This window comes from Acartia tonsa, chromosome 12, assembly GCF_053477335.1.
Source record: "Acartia tonsa isolate MP-2025a chromosome 12, ASM5347733v1, whole genome shotgun sequence".
NCBI classification, from domain to species: Eukaryota; Metazoa; Arthropoda; class Copepoda; order Calanoida; family Acartiidae; genus Acartia; species Acartia tonsa.
The window spans coordinates 12,724,143-12,741,545 of NC_137271.1; the positions used below are offsets into that span (position 1 = coordinate 12,724,143).

Here is a 17,403-nt window from a genome sequence, read left to right on the forward strand (position 1 = left end):
AACAAATAACTAGGAAAAAGATGAAAAAAAAATAACTAAAAAGTATCACAAAATGCCTGAAAAAAAGATATTTCACCTGAAAAAAAATCAGTCTTGTCAATATGACCCCAACACAGGGGTGTATATTCTGCAAATTTGACCCGACTGAGGTGAAAAAAACTAAAAGAATATGTGGGAGGGAGGATAACATGAATAAAATAAAGAGTTTTTAAAATATCTTTCCATTTTATCCCATTCCTTGCTGGAAAAAACTAGGAGGGAAAAAAATAAAAAAAATTTGCAGCCGAGGAAAAAAAAATGAATCTTGTGCAGAATATACACCCCTGCCCCAACATTAACCTAGGTCAAAACATAAGTTGTCAAATATCACAACAATATAAACATTAAACATATTGTTGCAAAATAATTTGGAAGCAAATTAGTTTTTTTTCTTCAAATGAATTCTCTTCCTGAGTATCAAAAATCTAACAAAAAAATATTTATGATTTTGGATTTCTGTATAATTCATCCTTTTTCTTTTCTTTCTCAATCTTATTTGGATTAAGACCGTAGGCAAGTAACCGGCTTTCAGCTACAGTATTAAACTTTGTATTAGGTTTGTTCTTTTTGTATTTATTTTGATGTTTCAACGGAAGATTTGTAGTTGGTGTTGATTGATTTTGTTCTTGTTTATTTGGAGGATTTTGCTTTTTGGCCATTGGAGGATTTTTATTGGCAGAAGGTGGATTTTGTTTTGGTTGACTTTGAACATTTTCTTTCTTGTTTTCATTACTGCTTTGTTGATCTTCTTGCGAGGGTTTATTCTTTTTCTTTCGTTTCTTTTTAATCTTGTCGCTATTTGCATTATCGGCAGTAGCATTGTCATTTGTAACATTGATTTGTACAGTTTTATTATTAATTGCTTCTTCGCCATTAGTTGCGTTATCACAGATTTTATTTGTGGTTGATGTATCAAGCTTTGCAATCTTGCTGTTCTTGTTTTCATCATCATCTAGGCCAATGTCTGTCTCAGAGAACGTGCGTTTCTTATTCTTCTTTCTCTTTTTCTTCTAAAATTATAAGAAATTTAAAAAAAATTAGACATACATATTTATTTAGGTATTTGAAAGTAAATCTGTTTTTACCTTAAACTACAAATTATTAAGTCTTAAATCTTTTAGTATTTTGTTAGAAATATAGGTAAAAATCATACCTAATAGGTATAAAGAAAAAACTACAAAGATAAATGATTTCGTTTGGCTTTAAACTGAAAAACACACATGATTTTTAAATTTCCAATGGCTGTATCTATTTAAAAGTTTGGAACCAACCATTCAAAATTCAATAAAAGTACCGTAAGTTTCTAGCCAACGAATAAGATAACATGGTTATAAAACTTTGGGTACCAGTATAATGTGATTGTGCAGTCGATGTCCCATAATTTTTACCTTTTTCTGTGTTATTTCTGAGTCCGGTGTTTCCTCCTGTGGATTATATAAACTTCTCAAGATTTTCTTCTTATAATTGTAATCATTCCTCTTACTGAAAAAAAATTTAGTAATGGTTATTTATCACATGAATTTATAGACAGCTTTCCGCGGATATAAAAATAAAAAAAATATAAGATTTAAACCGGTTTTGTGAGCTCTAGGGACCGAAGACCCATGGTGACAAAAATGGTATTAATAATAGGCATTAATTTCAGTATCATGGCTCAGAACCGGTTCTAATCTAACGGATATTGGTCGGATTCGAAGCCATACTGGAAAAAATTAACCAATGCCCCCCCCCCCCCCAATCACTTTAAAACGTAAAGTTACTTTTGAAAGTATTTGTGAAACCCATGAAAACCCCTATGCACAAAATATCTACTGTACAAAATCAGACCCTGAAATAACCTCCCTCTCATTATTTCTTACTAACCTTTGGAAAGCATTTATATCTCTGATTTCCTCATCTTGACTACGATACTGCACAGCTTTTCTAAAATTTAAGCAATAAAGTTAGTTTGAAATTTAAAGGGATAGTTTCATGTAAGGTATTAACTATGAAGGTTTAGATTTGATATTTTTTTTAGGTTTCATAAGAATAGCAGCTAGGGGCCTTTGAGGGGGGGGGGGGGAGGTTTAGTCAACCCCTGTCTATTTTAAATTTTAGTTTTAAAAGGAAAAAGCAAAGAAAATTGGAAGGTTGTTCTTTTTTTCTAGGGGCGATTTCTCATGGGAGAGTTGTGGGTTCTCTTAAATAAGGACTAACACCTAAGCCCCTAGAGGCCTAAAGATCTTTTGATAATTTGATCTACACTATTAAAAAATCGTTGTACATCTTAACGTTACTTACACGTTACTTACTTTAAAGAGCACCATTGGTTGAGTTCCTTATCTTCAGAAAGGATAATTTCATCAGGATTCAAACCAAAGTCATTGGCTTCCACATTTCTGTACTTAAACCTTTATACAAATTATAAAAGTTTTGATTAGATTAAAAAAGAAAAAATCTTAGTCATTTAGAGCAAATTTTATTAGTTCTATACTATACCATAAAAGTTAAGTTGGTTGGTTGGTTAGCCACTGCTGGACGGAGCCGTTCCATTATTAATATTATCAGAAATTAGGTAATTCCATTGTCTTGGAAGTTTAAAAATTCTAAGGCCAGAATAGGCTGCGTCCATAGATTTCTGGGGGTTGAGGTTTGTAGGGTTTATTGTACAGAAAGTTAAGCGACCATAACCGCTTCCCTCCTTATTTTTGAATATATTGAAAATAAGGATGGGATGGAAGTAGTTAATTTGCTTGTCTAACTACTGAATGGGTTCCAAACTTTCACTGTGTAGCTAAAACTGTGTAGCCCTAACCTAAACAGACCAATCTATTTTCAATCTATTTTAAAATAAGAAATAGGGTTTATGTAGTCTTGATGAAATTTGATTAATTTTTATGCTTTCATTTTTTTCCTTTGGTGTAGTGATTGCTTTAATCTTAATGTGTAAAAGTTTCAAATTGATAACACAATCAAAATTAAAATAGGTTCCTGCAGACTTACATACTATTCCACATACCAATAATATCCGACATGATGTATCTATTAGCTACGCCACTAAAATATGTACGTACCTGCAAGGTATGTCAGCTATAATGTCTTCACAATCTAGTTTGTAATATTCATCAACGTAGCTCTAAACAAAAGTTTTAAGTAAATGAAGTTTAGTCTACAAAAAAATACCCATCTAAATAAAAAGGCTTGGGGCTATGCCACTAGTATAAATGGTGAAGTAACTAAACAAGGATGACAACATCCATAATAAGCGAAGCACAAAAAATTTGTCATAACAGAGAAAAGAGAGATAGTTGCAAAAAATTAAAGAAAATTATTAAAATAAGTTTTTTTTCTTTTGAAGCATGACCAACAGACAAGCGGACAAAATTATTATAGAATTATAGAAATCGTGATTCATTACGGTGACTTAATTTGGGACACCAGCCATACTCGGCGAGGGTGAGGTAATAATGAGTAGCTCTCATGAGATAGCGGGTCAAGTCATAATGTGCTTGAACGTGGAGCTTGACAGCCTTAGTGGCTATGCTATACAAAAGTGTCTCAGCCTACTCCATGACTACTTAGGTCGAAACCCCGAGAAACTATGGCTAATCAATCAATCAATCAATCAATGTATAGACTACATGCGCATATGTCATAAGAATATTCACTAAAATTTTTTGGTACAAACAATCATTGTCCAAGCTTTTCAACAAATGATTTTAATAAATAATGTTATGATTAACTGGGGATTTAAATGAATCTTATCGCTTAAAATCCTAGAGCCAAAGCAATACCTCAAAAGTTTTGTCATTGGGATCAAAAACAGGTTTGTCTTGACTCTGCTCCAGGGCCTGCCGGAATTTAGACTTCTTTCTCCCCTTCTTCCTCCCTCGCTGGTTATTTATCAACTCTTGTTGCATGGCCTGGGCTAGAAAAACAAACAAGATCAGTTTTTGCAAAATCTTGTGCCTTTTAAAATTAAAAAAAGAGAACATGCTTTTCACGTGTAGACGTGAAAATTCCGTAGCCAACTTGATTTATTTTAGGCCCACCCCAAACAAATATAACAATCAGATTAAAACTTTCAAATTTAACCAAAAAATATTTCAATTGATGTAAATGGTAAAGGATATACGACTTTTTAAAAGCGAAGCTTTTCTATAATTAGGGTCGGTCCGTCCGTCCGTACGTCCGTAACGGATAGCTTTTTTCGTTAATTTAGGCATGTTAGAATTGTCCTATCGATTTTAAATTTTGCATGGTGATTCCTTTAATAGTTAGGTACGATTTAGAAAGCGTAGCAACTCTATAATCATCACCAAAATGTCCGTACGTCCATTTTAAACATGTTGATTTTTTTACTTTTTTAACAACAAATTTTTTGTGATCTAATCATCCGATTGATCTGATTTTTTGGTATATTGATTCCTGGGACAACAAAGCATAATGTAATAAGCGAAGCAACTCTATAATCAAGTCCTAAAAATGTAAGTATGTCCATAAACATTATCCTGAATCAAGCAGTTTTTCAACAAATTAACTTACAATTTTGCTTTGACTCTTATACATATATATTATGCTTATTCAGTTCTGACACTATACAAGTGTTAATGTCCGTTTGTCCTATCGTTTCAGTGCTTCGCTTTTATGGATGTTGTCATCCTTGTTTATAATAAAATAAAGGGGTAGTTGCACGAAATGTTGTTAAACTTGAATTTAGTGAACTGCATATTTTTTTCCTGTCCAATGGTTTAAACTACATTTATAGGGCACATACGTGAAAGATTTTTAATTTTCTACCGCGTAGTTTTAAAATATGAAGACTTGAAATCGTATTCTTGTGATAAATGCAATTTATAAAGCTGGCTTATTTTCACAAAAACAGCATGACGACTAATTTAGTGATGTTTAATTGTTTGTTATTAATTGTAATATAAAATTCTATACGTTTGACGGTATACTTGTAACTTATGCTTGAAATCTTTAATGCACCTAATGCAATTATTCCTTTTAAAGTAAATTCAAGATTTAATAATATGTACCTGGATCATAATCACAGTCCATGTTGAAATCGTCCCCGCCAATTCCTCCCTCTGCGTAATCATTTTCATCCCCTAGTGTTAAGAGTTAACTTAGAAAACAGCAGGGATCTAAATGGTTCCAAGACAAACGCAGGAGTCCCAAACGTCGGAGTGGACAAACGCAGGAGTGTTAAAATATTAATTTTATTTAGTATTTCTATACAGATTAGGTTAGGTTAAGATATAAATAAACAAATAAGCCCCCCGCAGGGGTTAGGCATTTAAAAAACCTATAGGATGGTCTAAAATAGGTTAGTTTAGGTAAAGTGTCCACTCTGACGTTTGGGACTCCTGCGTTTGTCGTAGGACCATCTAAATGGATAAGACAATGGAAGATGAAGTGTTCAAAATGACGATAAACAAAATTAGTCCTTCTGTATAATTTTTTTAATGTGTTTTTAAAAAATCCGCTAGACCAATATGGTTTTTCTTTATAGTGAAGGTACTGAAAGGTCCAGGGAAGGTTCATTTTTATTGTTAGTACCAAAATTGAAGGTGGAGTGTTGCCTTCCCCACGACCCCCTTATTTGCCCCTAGTAGAGGCCTCTATCTATGAGCATATCAGCTACTACAATAATAAGTTAACTAACATCCCTTGATATTCAACTCCTTCCCATCCATCCCAGTTCTCTATAGCCATGTCTTCTCCATATTGTTCATCATCCTAGATAGATAGATAAAACTTAAGATCCAATAATGGATCAGCAGAAACACATAACTGGTTCTTTCCTTCAAAGTTACTTGCGAGCACCAAAACTCTACCTCCTTATTTTCAAATTATAAAGTGAAAATAAGGAAGGAGGAGAGGGTAGGTTTTTCTTCTGAAAGCCAACTGCTGAAAGGCCCCCTACCTCTACGGGCCTACACTGTACCCAAAATAAGATATAACCTAACCTAACCTAAAGTAAAAAACAAACATACGAAAATCTGACCACCCCCTCTCATTTTTTTTCTGTTTAAATTTAAGTGGGGGGTTCTATGCTTGAAAGGCACTTACAGGGAAATTGCCATTAGAACAATCGATTTTAATACTGTAGTCCAATAATCAAAAAAAGGTTGCATGATAGTATTTTAGCTTATTGCGACAACTTTAAAATCCTTATGGGGTTGCGTGATAGTATTTTAACAAATTGCAATATTTCTTTTAAATGAAGGAACACACCTCTAAATCACTGAAAGTAGGTTTCTCAGTTTCCACAATATTTGGATCCATATTGTTCCAGATTTCCTGCATCTTTTTATCATAAGCTGCTGGGTCAAAGTCCCCATCAATATCTTCCTCCCTAAATAGAAAACTTTGGGTACATGTAGATTTAAAATTTACTAGGTAAAGTCCCCAAAGTTGTTAAGCCAATTAATAAGAAAACGTTATTATAAAACTTTGGGGACTAGTGTAATAATCAGCCAATTGTTCCCCCTCTCTTTGTTCATTTTGACTAGCAAACTATGATAAAATCATCTTTTCTATGTTTCTCCACTGTCTACTCTGTTTTTTCTTCTTCATAATACTAATTTTACTGTATAACAATTTACTGTCCTGCTTATTATACCTATCTTTTGTTGTACTTCTCATGCGCGCGTTTGATATCATCTCTCATAATTTAAACAAGGATAAAAATATCCATAAAGCGAAGCTCTTAAATTTTAAAACAAGAAAAGAAAAATGAAGGAAATATTGTACTTAATAGACAGACAGACGAACAGGTATACCTATTTATTAAGTGAGTTATCATACAAATCTTTACACAAAATTCCAAAAGTTTAGCTCTGATAACAGCTGCGAAAAAAGGTATTTTTAAAACACGGGCAGGCAGACGGATGGCAATTTTGAATTAAAGAGTAACTTCGCTACTAAATAGAATTACAGTAACAACAAACGAGCAGCTAAACCAAAAACTAGTAAAAAACAAGGATGACAACATCCATAAAAGCGAAGCACTGAAAGGGTAGGACAAACGGACATTAACACTTGTATAGTGTCAGAACTGAATAATCAGAATATAAATGTATAAGAGTCAAAGCAAAATCGTAAGTAAATTTGTTGAAAAACTGCTTGATACAGGATAATGTTTATGGACGTACTTACATTTTTAGGACTTGATTATAGAGTTGCTTCGCTTATTACATTATACTTTGTTGTCCCAGAAATCAAAATACCAAAAATCAGATCAATCGGATGATTTTATCACATAAAAATTTGTTGTTGAAAAAGTAAAAAAATCAACATGTTTAAAATGGACGTACGGACATTTTGGTAATGATTATAGAGTTGCTACGCTTTCTAAATCGTACCTAACTACTAAAGGAATCAGCATGCAACATTTGAAATCGATAGGACAATTCTAACATGCATAAATTAACGAAAAAAGCTATCCATTACGGACGTACGGACGGACCGTCCCTTCGCTTTTAAAAAATAAAATCTGTTCACTGCAGGCATTTTACTGCAATTCAAAAATAAAAATTTTGGACGGACGGACAGATTTTCCTAATTTCAATCATAATAATGGATAAAAATTTACCCAAGAGCCATATCATTGTTTCCAGTAATTTTTTTCAACCTCTCCAGCTTTTCTAAAATCTCCTTCTTCTTGATTGATTTCATAATCTGAACAAAAAAGATCAATATCAAATTATTCTCATACAAAAGTAACAGGATATTTGTCTGTCTGTTTTTACAAAAGGATCTCGCCTACTTAAAAAACACTATTGTCCTCCGTAGGGTTTGGCAGCCGCGCGTCAGCCGAATGTAAGCCTTAGGGAAATCAACCTTTTACAATTTTAAAAATAAGCTGAAAGTCTAAACCTGGCTCAAATATTGCAATCCCTCTATTCAAAAGAAAATTCTAAAGAATCTGAACAGTTTTTAATTTGAGGCTTAGTCGCAGCTGACGCGCGGCTGCCAATCCCTAGTTCTCCGTTTAAATGTCAATGGGAAAGAGAATATCTTCCCTTCACCTATCTCTGAATTCTTTGTCACAATGGATTCATTATTACTTGGATGTTACACCAGATTTTCATGTTTTCTAATAACGTGAAACTCGCAGCTGGCTAAAATAACGATTCATCCACCCACTTTACCCTTCCCCTCCTCTCATACTAGATGAACAAACTAATCAATAAATGTGTTCCATGTTAGCAACCTAAATTGACTACAATTTTTCAACTGTTATAATATCCACTCCACATATAATAGGTATTCTACATCTATTTCTTATACCTTAATTTCTTCCATTTTTTGTTGTTTTTCCTGTTTCTTTCTCTCCTCCACCTCCTGTCTTTTCTTCTTTCTTTTCTCATCTTTCTGGCGGAGAGAATCTTTGATTGTGCGCGGATATCTCTTGATAAACTCCTGGTCCGGCTCCTCAAATCTGGCAGTTCATTGTTTGTTCGATTTACTAAAGTTAATGTGGAAGTCTATCTGAGAATGTTGCGAACCTACGGACAGCATCCAATAACGTAACTTTCGAAAAAATATAACCATCCACAATTTAAATGCTTCAAAAGACAGCTTACCACAAAACAAAAACTCCGCTACCTTATAGCATATTGAAGCAACTAACTTTGATGGATCAACATAAGTTTTTCAATGAAGTAAAATAATTCTATTATCCCTTAATAAAAACAAACAAATACCTAAAGTTAAATTTTTGTTCAAATTCTGCTTCTTTTTGCAGCTGTTCTTCTTCATCACTCAAATCTGAAAGAAATTAATATCTATCTATTATACAAAGTAGCTTGATGTCTGTCAGTCCGTCTGAAGCTTAAGATCTCGGTAACCACTGAACCGATGGATTCTACTCTTCAGGAATTATATATACTGGTCCTGTGGTGGTTCAAAGCTATTTTTTTGGGGGTTAGGACACCCCCAACCCATCAAAAAAAAAACTTTAAAAATCCTCAATTTTGAAATCTGAATATAAAATTTCACAAACAAAGTATGTAAACATGGGTCTAGGGATAAATATTTTCAATTTGACTAAAATGCCCTAGCTCCTTACCTCTTTGGACAAAGCCCCTAGAGACGAAGCCAATAGTGTATAATACAAAGTACCTACCCAGTATATTTATATATTAGGTCAAGTTTTCTTTCTGATTAGATTAGTCGGTGCTTTCCTATGCGAAAGCTAACCCAGGGGGGCCTATGACTGAGTGAGGTGAGATAGGACTCAAAGGTGCCCAAAGTTTTTAAGCCAAACAAAAAAGATAACTTGTTTTTAAACGTTTGGGTATCAGTTTAATTTACATTCCAATGTCGTCTCCCTTCCTGCTAGTAACGGATCTATAGAAGCTAAAGATAAAAAGAAACAGGATAGAAATGTGTGTAAGATCTTGCTAACACCTGAACCGAAATGGATTTCCATGACAGTGAGCTCCTCATAGGCCCAGGGAAGGTTAATAACTATTTTAGAAGAGGAATAGAAATAGAAGAATAGAAGCATATTCTGAACCCTTTTTTCGTCCAATCTAAGAAGGAACATTTCTAGCAGACAAAAGTATTGTTTACTTTCGACTCAAGCTGATGTGGATTCTTAAGAAATTATAGACTCGCTACTCGATAGTGAGGCAAAATTATTTTGGTGAAAAATCATCCAAAAGCACATTAAAAATCTACAAAAATTAAACAAAATCATATGTTAATAACCCTTTTAAGATTTTATTTAATTTTTGTAAATTTTTTTATTCGATTTTGGAGGATTTTTCACAAAAATAATTTTGCCTCACCAGAAAGTAGCCAGCCTAACTTTTTTTTAAAGAATTCACCTCGTTACTAAGCTTTCAAATTTAAACGAAATTTTTGGGCAATTAATTCTGATTCCGCAAAGCTTTCTACTAAGAAAATATACTGTTTACAGCTGACTTTTAACTATGTATGAAATGAAAAAAAACATGCATTCGTAACAAGATGTGTACAAAATTTAAACCAATGAAATTAAATGTATGTACCGATGCGATTCTCCTATTGGCTCAATCAGACATTCCCTCTCTTTCTTAGTACCTTTATTAGAAGAGGGTAACTCCAACCTCACAAAAAAAACTAACCACCATGAAAAAATTCTTTAATTTAAAAAATAACTAGGTAAAATTGAAAGAGGGCCAACCCTCCCCCCTACCCTCAAGTGCCTCTAGAGGCCTCTAGTGTTATTTCAAGAAACAATTACCATTTATAATTTCATCATAGGTAGGTATTTCTCCTGTATCTGTTTCCTTATCTGGATCTTTATACCGTTTGTTTAGTAGATAATCTGTTAATAAAGACACAAAATATTATTTTATAGGTATCCGCTTTAGAAATGGCTGAAGAAACAAATACATCTTATTCTTGAATCTTGATGCAAAGATTTCTTGTTAAGCAGTAAAAACAGAAAACTATGCAAATCTTATCAGGAAGCGAGGTAACATTTGACTGACTTTGGTTGATTTCAAACTAAGTGTCCAAACCTTTCAACCAATTATTCTAATCAGACATCAGGGGCGTCCAAGCTTTTTATTTTGGGGGGGGGGGGGGGTAAACATTTTTTAGGGGGGGGGGGGTAATTCGTGTTTGGGGGGGGTAAAATTTTTTTTACCCCCCCAAAATTTTTACCCCGGGGGTAAAATTTGCTTGGGGGGGGGGGGGGTAATTACCCCCCCTGAAATCTGTTGGCAGGGGTTAATTTAGTTTACCCCCCCCAAAAAAAATTTACCCCCGGGGTAAAATTTTTGGGGGGGGGTAATTTAAATTTTATTAAATATATAGTATTAAAAATGCGCGCGAAGCGCGCAAAATTTTTTTATATTTTATTTTGGGGGGGTATTAATGAAAAAAATTTTGGACCACCAAAATCGTTTGGGGGGGGGGGTAATCGCCCTATTACCCCCCCCCCCCCCCCCTTGGACGCCTATGTCAGACATACAATCAATCTGCCTTTTCTTAATATAATTAAATCAGGTTAGGTTTGATCTAAAAGAGCCCACAGGGTTAAATTCAGGGTGTAATAATAATAATGTGTTCCTTTAAGAAATGATTCGTCTTCATCCAGATCTTCTTTGTTCCAAAAGGTTTTTAATCCTGAAAAAATGTAAGGGTAAGAAAATTAAAATTAAAATAAGATTAAGTGTTACTATCCAACATTCCTACTTAACTATCAGAGGCAGAAGGGAGGTATGGGGCATTAGACTGTTAATTACATTTATGCCTAGGTTTCATAATAACGTCTTCTTATTCGGTGACTAAAAAACTTTGGATACTTTTCATTAATTTTTTGTTTGGTTACAAACAATTTATGCATTTTTCAATTAAAACCTCCCCTCCCTCCATTCATGCAACTATCCGCGACTAGAGCGCAGCAAGTAGCTCATCCGCTTGTCGTTAGGGGAGTTGGTAGGCCCGAATCTCGACCCAAAACCGCGTCATAACTAAAAAGACGATAAAAGTTGTAACCAGTGCTGCTATATGACAGATGCACGACTTTAATAAAAGGGGAATACCTTAGCCCGAAAGTAAACAGGCGCAAGTAATTACCTTACACAGTTAAAACTTCCAGACAAAGTTCGTGAATGAAAAAAAAAGGTTGTCTACATTAGTTCCATCCCAATGTGTTCCTCTACTATACCTGACCTATCCTTCTCTAGATTCTGATCACTGAGTGTCTGTTTCTGTCTTGCTAGCCAGGCTTTATATTCAGTATCCTCTACTATACCTGACATATCCTTCTCTAGATTCTGATCACTGAGTGTCTGTTTCTGTTCTAATAGTCAAGCTTTATATTCAGTATCATCTACTATACCTGACATATCCTTCTCTAGATTCTGATCACTGAGTGTCTGTTTCTGTCCAGCTAGCCAGGCTTTATATTCAGTATCCTGTACTATACCTGACATATCCTTCTCTAGATTCTGATCACTGAGTGTCTGTTTCTGTCCAGCTAGCCAGGCTTTATATTCAGTATCATCTACTATACCTGACATATCCTTCTTTAGATTCTGATCACTGAGTGTCTGTTTCTGTCCTGCTAGCCAGGCTTTATATTCAGTATCCTCTACTATACCTGACATATCCTTCTCTAGATTCTGATCACTGAGTGTCTGTTTCTGTCCTGCTAGCCAGGCTTTATATTCAGCTTCCTCTGTAGCCTTTTCTGTGGCAGTTTTCTGTCTTTTCTTTAAAAGGCCTGATTTTCAGAAACAAGGATTACATAACAGTTATCTATCTATAGACAGCTTTCCGCAGATATTAAAATGAAAAAAAAATAATATTAAAACCAGTTTTGTTAGCACCAGGCTAACAAAACTGGTATCATTTTATGATTTTTATTCTAACATTTGTGGAAAATTGTCAGCAATACGATGCTATACATGATTTTCAGTATGGCTAAGAATCATTTCTAATACATTTCAATTAATTTTAAAAATAAGGAGATTGAGGAAGGGTCAAGTGCTCCATTGACACTTTGAGGAAAAGCAACAAAAATCGACATTTTTATAAATCCGTTGTTTCCTGCCTGAATTATCGTCATCACTCTCTTCATCAGATGAATCTTGGAGAGCAGCTTTTAAACTATCCTTGATACCAGCAACCTCTTCTACATATGTCTTATCCTGCGATTCGTGGACATAAATATACTTGCAGAAAAAATTAACCAACAACAAACTTAATAAAATACAAGATTTTCAGCAGTCGTAGGGGTTTTGACACTTTCTTAGTAGAATTGACGACCTTTTTATCTGCCCCCAAATATTATTTTAGATTTATTTCGCTTGTTGGCTATACCTTATTTCTGGAATTAAAGAGTAATAATAAAATAAAAAGTACCTAATAAAAACATTTTTTAATTTTTCTTCCTCTTTGGGGAAAAATTAGGGGTGGGAGAGAAATTAAATATTTTGAAAGTGGGAAAAAAATCTTGTGTAAATATACAATAAAAATAATGATTCCCACGTTGATTAGACATGACTGCAATATCCTACAGATTTTTATCAAAAATAATGATTTCCATGATGATCAGGCATATTTAATGTCCATTCCTGTGGCTGTTCTATAATGTTTTCCACGTCATCATCCTCATAAATGCCTCCTCTCTCGAGTAAAACTTTTTTCTCCATATCATGGACTGTAAACTTCTCTTCCTTTTTTTTCTTCTCCTATTTTTGTAACAGTTAATCTAGATATTCAGCGGTTTCCTTCATCATATTGCATGAGACAACAAACTATCTTTAGCTTAGTTTGAATTTTGAGGTTAGGTTAATGTTAGAAAAGCCCTGCAAGGCTAGTATCTCATAGGGATAGGTTTAAAAAAATATTATATTTAAACATTTAGGTTAGGTTAATATTAGAAACGCTCAACAAGGGTAGTACCTCATAGGAATAAAGAGTTTACTTACTTGTTTACTTTCAAGTGGCCGGTAGAGCATTAAAACCTCCCCACCATATTTGATTTTAAGGGAATAAAAGTATTTTATTAATTTATCAAACTCTGTATATTTGTAGCCATTATTAATGTCACGTATTTAATTGTTCTAGCTATAAGATCCATTAAATCTAAATTATCATTTCCTTTTTCTTTTCAGAAGTCTCTTCTTTCTCTTCAGTATCAAAGAATTTTGTGTTTGTATCATAAATTTTTGGATCCTTGGCTTTGAGGGAAGCTAAGGTCCTGTAGAACTCTTTTTCAACCTCTTCTGTCAATTCTGAAATAATAATAAATGGGTTATCTAACAAATGTAGTTAATTTTGAATGATTTTGACACACAAAATTGTTTTTTTTTACCTGATTATTAATCAAATGCAATGTTTCTTTTATACTGAATAATTTAAAATAAGCTTATGATAAATATATGAAAGGGAAAATAATGTTAAATTAATCTCAACTTTTTTCTGTAAACACCTCAAAGAGTGTCAACTACTTAAAGCCAACATATTATATGGATGAATTGTTCAAACTTTATAACACTATATATTAAGTATTGGTATAATTATGAGATTATTAAATATCAGGCCTAGCTATTCTAGCAATCAATTCTACAAAAAAAACGAAACCTTTGGAAGTAAGGTGGGGGTATATCTTGATTTTTATGTAACTGAAGAGGGGTGGGTAAGAAGGGGAGGAAAAGGGGAAGGGGGTTGTGGGGAAATTTTCCTTTAGGATTGTTTAGTCAGAATCACATTCCCTTATCCCTGAAATATAGACTTTAAGTTTTAATCAGGGGGTGTATATTCAGGGGGGGGGGGGATGCAAAATATGTGGGGGGGAAATGATTGTGTAAAGTGTACCTACTGAAAATATTTATCAGCTAATACTATTATTAAGAAAAATTTGGAAAATCGGAACAAAACCACCAAATATGGGAACATATTTGTAAAATCAGCAAACAGCTACTTGTCCTCTCACCCCTTATAATTATAGGAAATTCTAAATGAGGTGGCGGGGAATGAAATATTATTTGTAGCTGGGGAAAACAAGGGGGGGGGGGGAAGTTCTGATACTTTTGAGTAAGTAGGGAGCTTTGTCGTAGGAGTGAGAGGATAGGTTATTTGGCAACAGAGTTTCCTTTTGGGATGTAGTTTCCTCATATTTAAAAAAAAATTGGATTTGAAGTCCAGGTTCAGGTGATGCAGGCCTCCAAGTGGTCGGTGGCCAGGTAAAAAGTAAAAAAAAAATTGTTTGGAGAGTTAGAGGTCAACTTGAGAAACAAAACATGCACTTTTATAATATTATTTTTACATATTTGAAGAATTTTTTTTAAAATATAAGGAAACTTTTTTGCCAAATTACCTAGGTATCCTGTTACTCCTAAGACTGCAAAGCCTATGCTTCCTTTTTAAGCAAAAGTGTCAGAACTCCCCCCGCCCCCCCTCCCTTAATCTTTTGCAGAATATACACCCCTGGCTTTAATTCACCTTCAGCATCTGAATCCTCTGTCTCACTGCTAGATTCATCATCTCCACCTTCTCCCTCATCATCACTCTTGGCAGTCACATCTCCATATTTATCCTAGATCAATTTCCAATGAATTACCAATGATTGAAAATTGTCTAATTTGGAGAGAAAATACAAAAAAAAATTCGAAGGGAAACGTTTTTTCACAGTTCAATATTGTACCTCTTTAGATCAACTGCCAAGCCAAATTTCAGAACTATATATTTATTGAGTTCATTTGACTTTTAGTTTTGGAATTAAAAAGTGGCACTTCCGTCTTTGTTGGAAAGTTTGAACTGCACTGGTATAAACCAACCAATCAAAATTTTATTTAAGTTAATAAGTACATAAAGTTTGAAAGCCAACAAATAAGAGAATGTATTCATAAAACCAAAGAAATTAACATCCCAAATTCGCCTTTCCCCCCGTATATAATACGGTTCTTTACAACCCATAGCATTAGCGTGATTGGTAGGAGGTATCAGCTTGCTGTCAGGTTCAAGTCTGAATCACACAGATTCGAATCATAATAAAGACGTTGCAACAGCATTTTTTTAAAATTAGTAGGTTTAAATAATAAAGATTAAACATCTGTAAAAAAAATCTATTTTACTTCGTATTGTGAGAGAAAAAATTGAAATAATAATTAGGTAGGTACCTACCTTCAATTGTTGATACACCTCTTTACTCCTCCATTCCTCATACCTAAATATTATTACAAATATATTTTTTTATAAATAAATTCTAATATGCAAAATATGGATATACAATACGTAGATATTGTGACTTGACAGAGAATTTTTATCGTCAATTTAGGAATACTTTCCTCCACGGTGGAGTAAAGTCATATGGGAGCGGAAAAGGGAGTTATCGTTATATTTACCAGCTGGGAGAAACATTTTAACATGGTATTATTATGTGAGAATCTCTCACAATATCCACGTATTCTATATCTATCTATTTATGTAAAGAATTTAGTTATAACAATGGGGTTGGTAAATAGTTATTCCTACAAATCTATTTTAAAAGATTCTACAATGTTCTAAATATCGTAAGTATGTAAGTGAATTTAAAAAAATAAAAGTAAAAAATAGAGGGTGAATTATCTATATGTAACTCTGCCCACAGAGCGGGGACACTGTCCCGATATTGTATTGGGTCTTTAAAATCATCGAATAGCGTCAGAAATATAAACACAGCCAAGTCTCTACAAAAGAACAGATAACAATTTAATAGCAGACAAAAAGGGTCTCCACCACTTGAGTTAGGTAGTTGTCTGGATCATATATCTATACTTATACATTTGTTAATTGAACACCTACTTTTTAGCATAATCCTCATTAACTTTGAAGCCATTGTCATCATCTTGTTCACTATCATCGCCAGAGTCCTCAAGAATGTCTCTTTTCTTTGACATTTTTCCTTGTCTGAAAATAGATCTATGTAAATCAAAAATATTGAACTAACCTAATAAAGATATTTTTATTGGCCACATCCGTATAAAAAAAGTAACAGGATATATTTTAGTGTCTGTACCCCTAGAGTTCGTTAACCGCTGAACCGAGATTGCTTTCCTTTACATTGAAGCTTCTTAAAGGTCCAGGAAAGGTTCATTACTATCTTGGGCAAGGGTACCTCTACCAACCAAAGAGAATTTGACCCCGAAAAAAATACCTTTCAAATAATTGGTTTAAATCATGTAACAAAACTTTACAAACGCTTTAAACAAACAGTTAACTTTGATTTATCATTAAAATATAAAAGAAAATTAAAGAAAATTTCTAGTACAAAATTAAAATATGATTAAACATAAATATAATCAAAACAATTAACAAATCGATCATTGGCATATATCAAGGAATAATCTGAATGTATTTTGTAGATAAACATATAATTAGGCTAGGTAAGTTTATAAACAATCAAGAATATCATATGATTAAATAGGTAGGTAACAAGAAATCAGACTAATTTACAAATCATTTGGTTCTGGAATAAGAATATGGCACCTAAAAAAATATTCTACCTTAAACATTCGGGTTTTTTTTATACCTAGTCAATTAAATTAAGATATACCCAGGGATAAGGGATGGGAAACCTGACCGAAAATTAGGTCTCAGCCTCCTTTTTAAAGTGATGGGGCAACTTTTCTTTTTTGCCTATAAAATCAACTCATTTTCGCCAGTTCATTATTGGCTGTAGGCTAATATCCAATAGCCTGAAACTTGCTTTTAGCATTAACCAATTAATTAATAACTAACGCTTCCCCCAGTTCCTAATTGGCTAAATTAATTCAAGCAAACATAAATTTCTGCTATTAGAATGAAAACAATGGAAATTTTCTGCTATCAGAATGACTACAATATATATGATGTTCAATCACATCAACTTATTATTAAATCTACACA

General features: G+C 33.5%; 2 protein-coding genes across 2 annotated transcripts in view; both read right to left on the reverse strand.

Annotated features, from left to right (window-relative positions):
* Positions 1-17,403, reverse strand: part of Polr2E (DNA-directed RNA polymerases I, II, and III subunit Rpb5) — a 75,314-nt gene that overhangs the window by 5,000 nt on the left and 52,911 nt on the right. The gene's annotated exons all lie outside the window — the stretch shown is intronic.
* Positions 322-17,066, reverse strand: LOC145333176 (protein KRI1 homolog). The gene is made up of 21 exons (XM_080178327.1): positions 16,321-17,066; positions 15,661-15,703; positions 14,980-15,073; positions 13,624-13,769; positions 13,105-13,223; positions 12,584-12,678; positions 11,870-12,253; positions 11,095-11,151; positions 10,262-10,345; positions 8,736-8,799; positions 8,320-8,470; positions 7,622-7,707; positions 6,262-6,382; positions 5,692-5,763; positions 5,061-5,130; positions 3,813-3,946; positions 3,093-3,154; positions 2,331-2,429; positions 1,903-1,962; positions 1,428-1,521; positions 322-1,049 (listed from the first exon to the last, which is right to left on the reverse strand). The coding sequence occupies exons 1-21, from the start codon at positions 16,413-16,415 to the stop codon at positions 480-482; spliced, it is 2,700 nt and encodes an 899-aa protein (XP_080034453.1). The 5' UTR covers positions 16,416-17,066; the 3' UTR covers positions 322-479.

Bases quoted from the DNA above. Each gene is read 5' to 3' on its own strand.
- LOC145333176 (XM_080178327.1), bottom strand. From the start codon at position 16,415: ATGTCAAAGAAAAGAGACATTCTTGAGGACTCTGGCGATGATAGTGAA. The intron at 15,704-16,320 runs GTAGGTGTTCAA...AATAATATTTAG, and splicing joins AATGAGGATTATGCTAAAAA to GTATGAGGAATGGAGGAGTA. The intron at 3,947-5,060 runs GTACATATTATT...TTGTTTTTCTAG, and splicing joins GGACTGTGATTATGATCCAG to CCCAGGCCATGCAACAAGAG.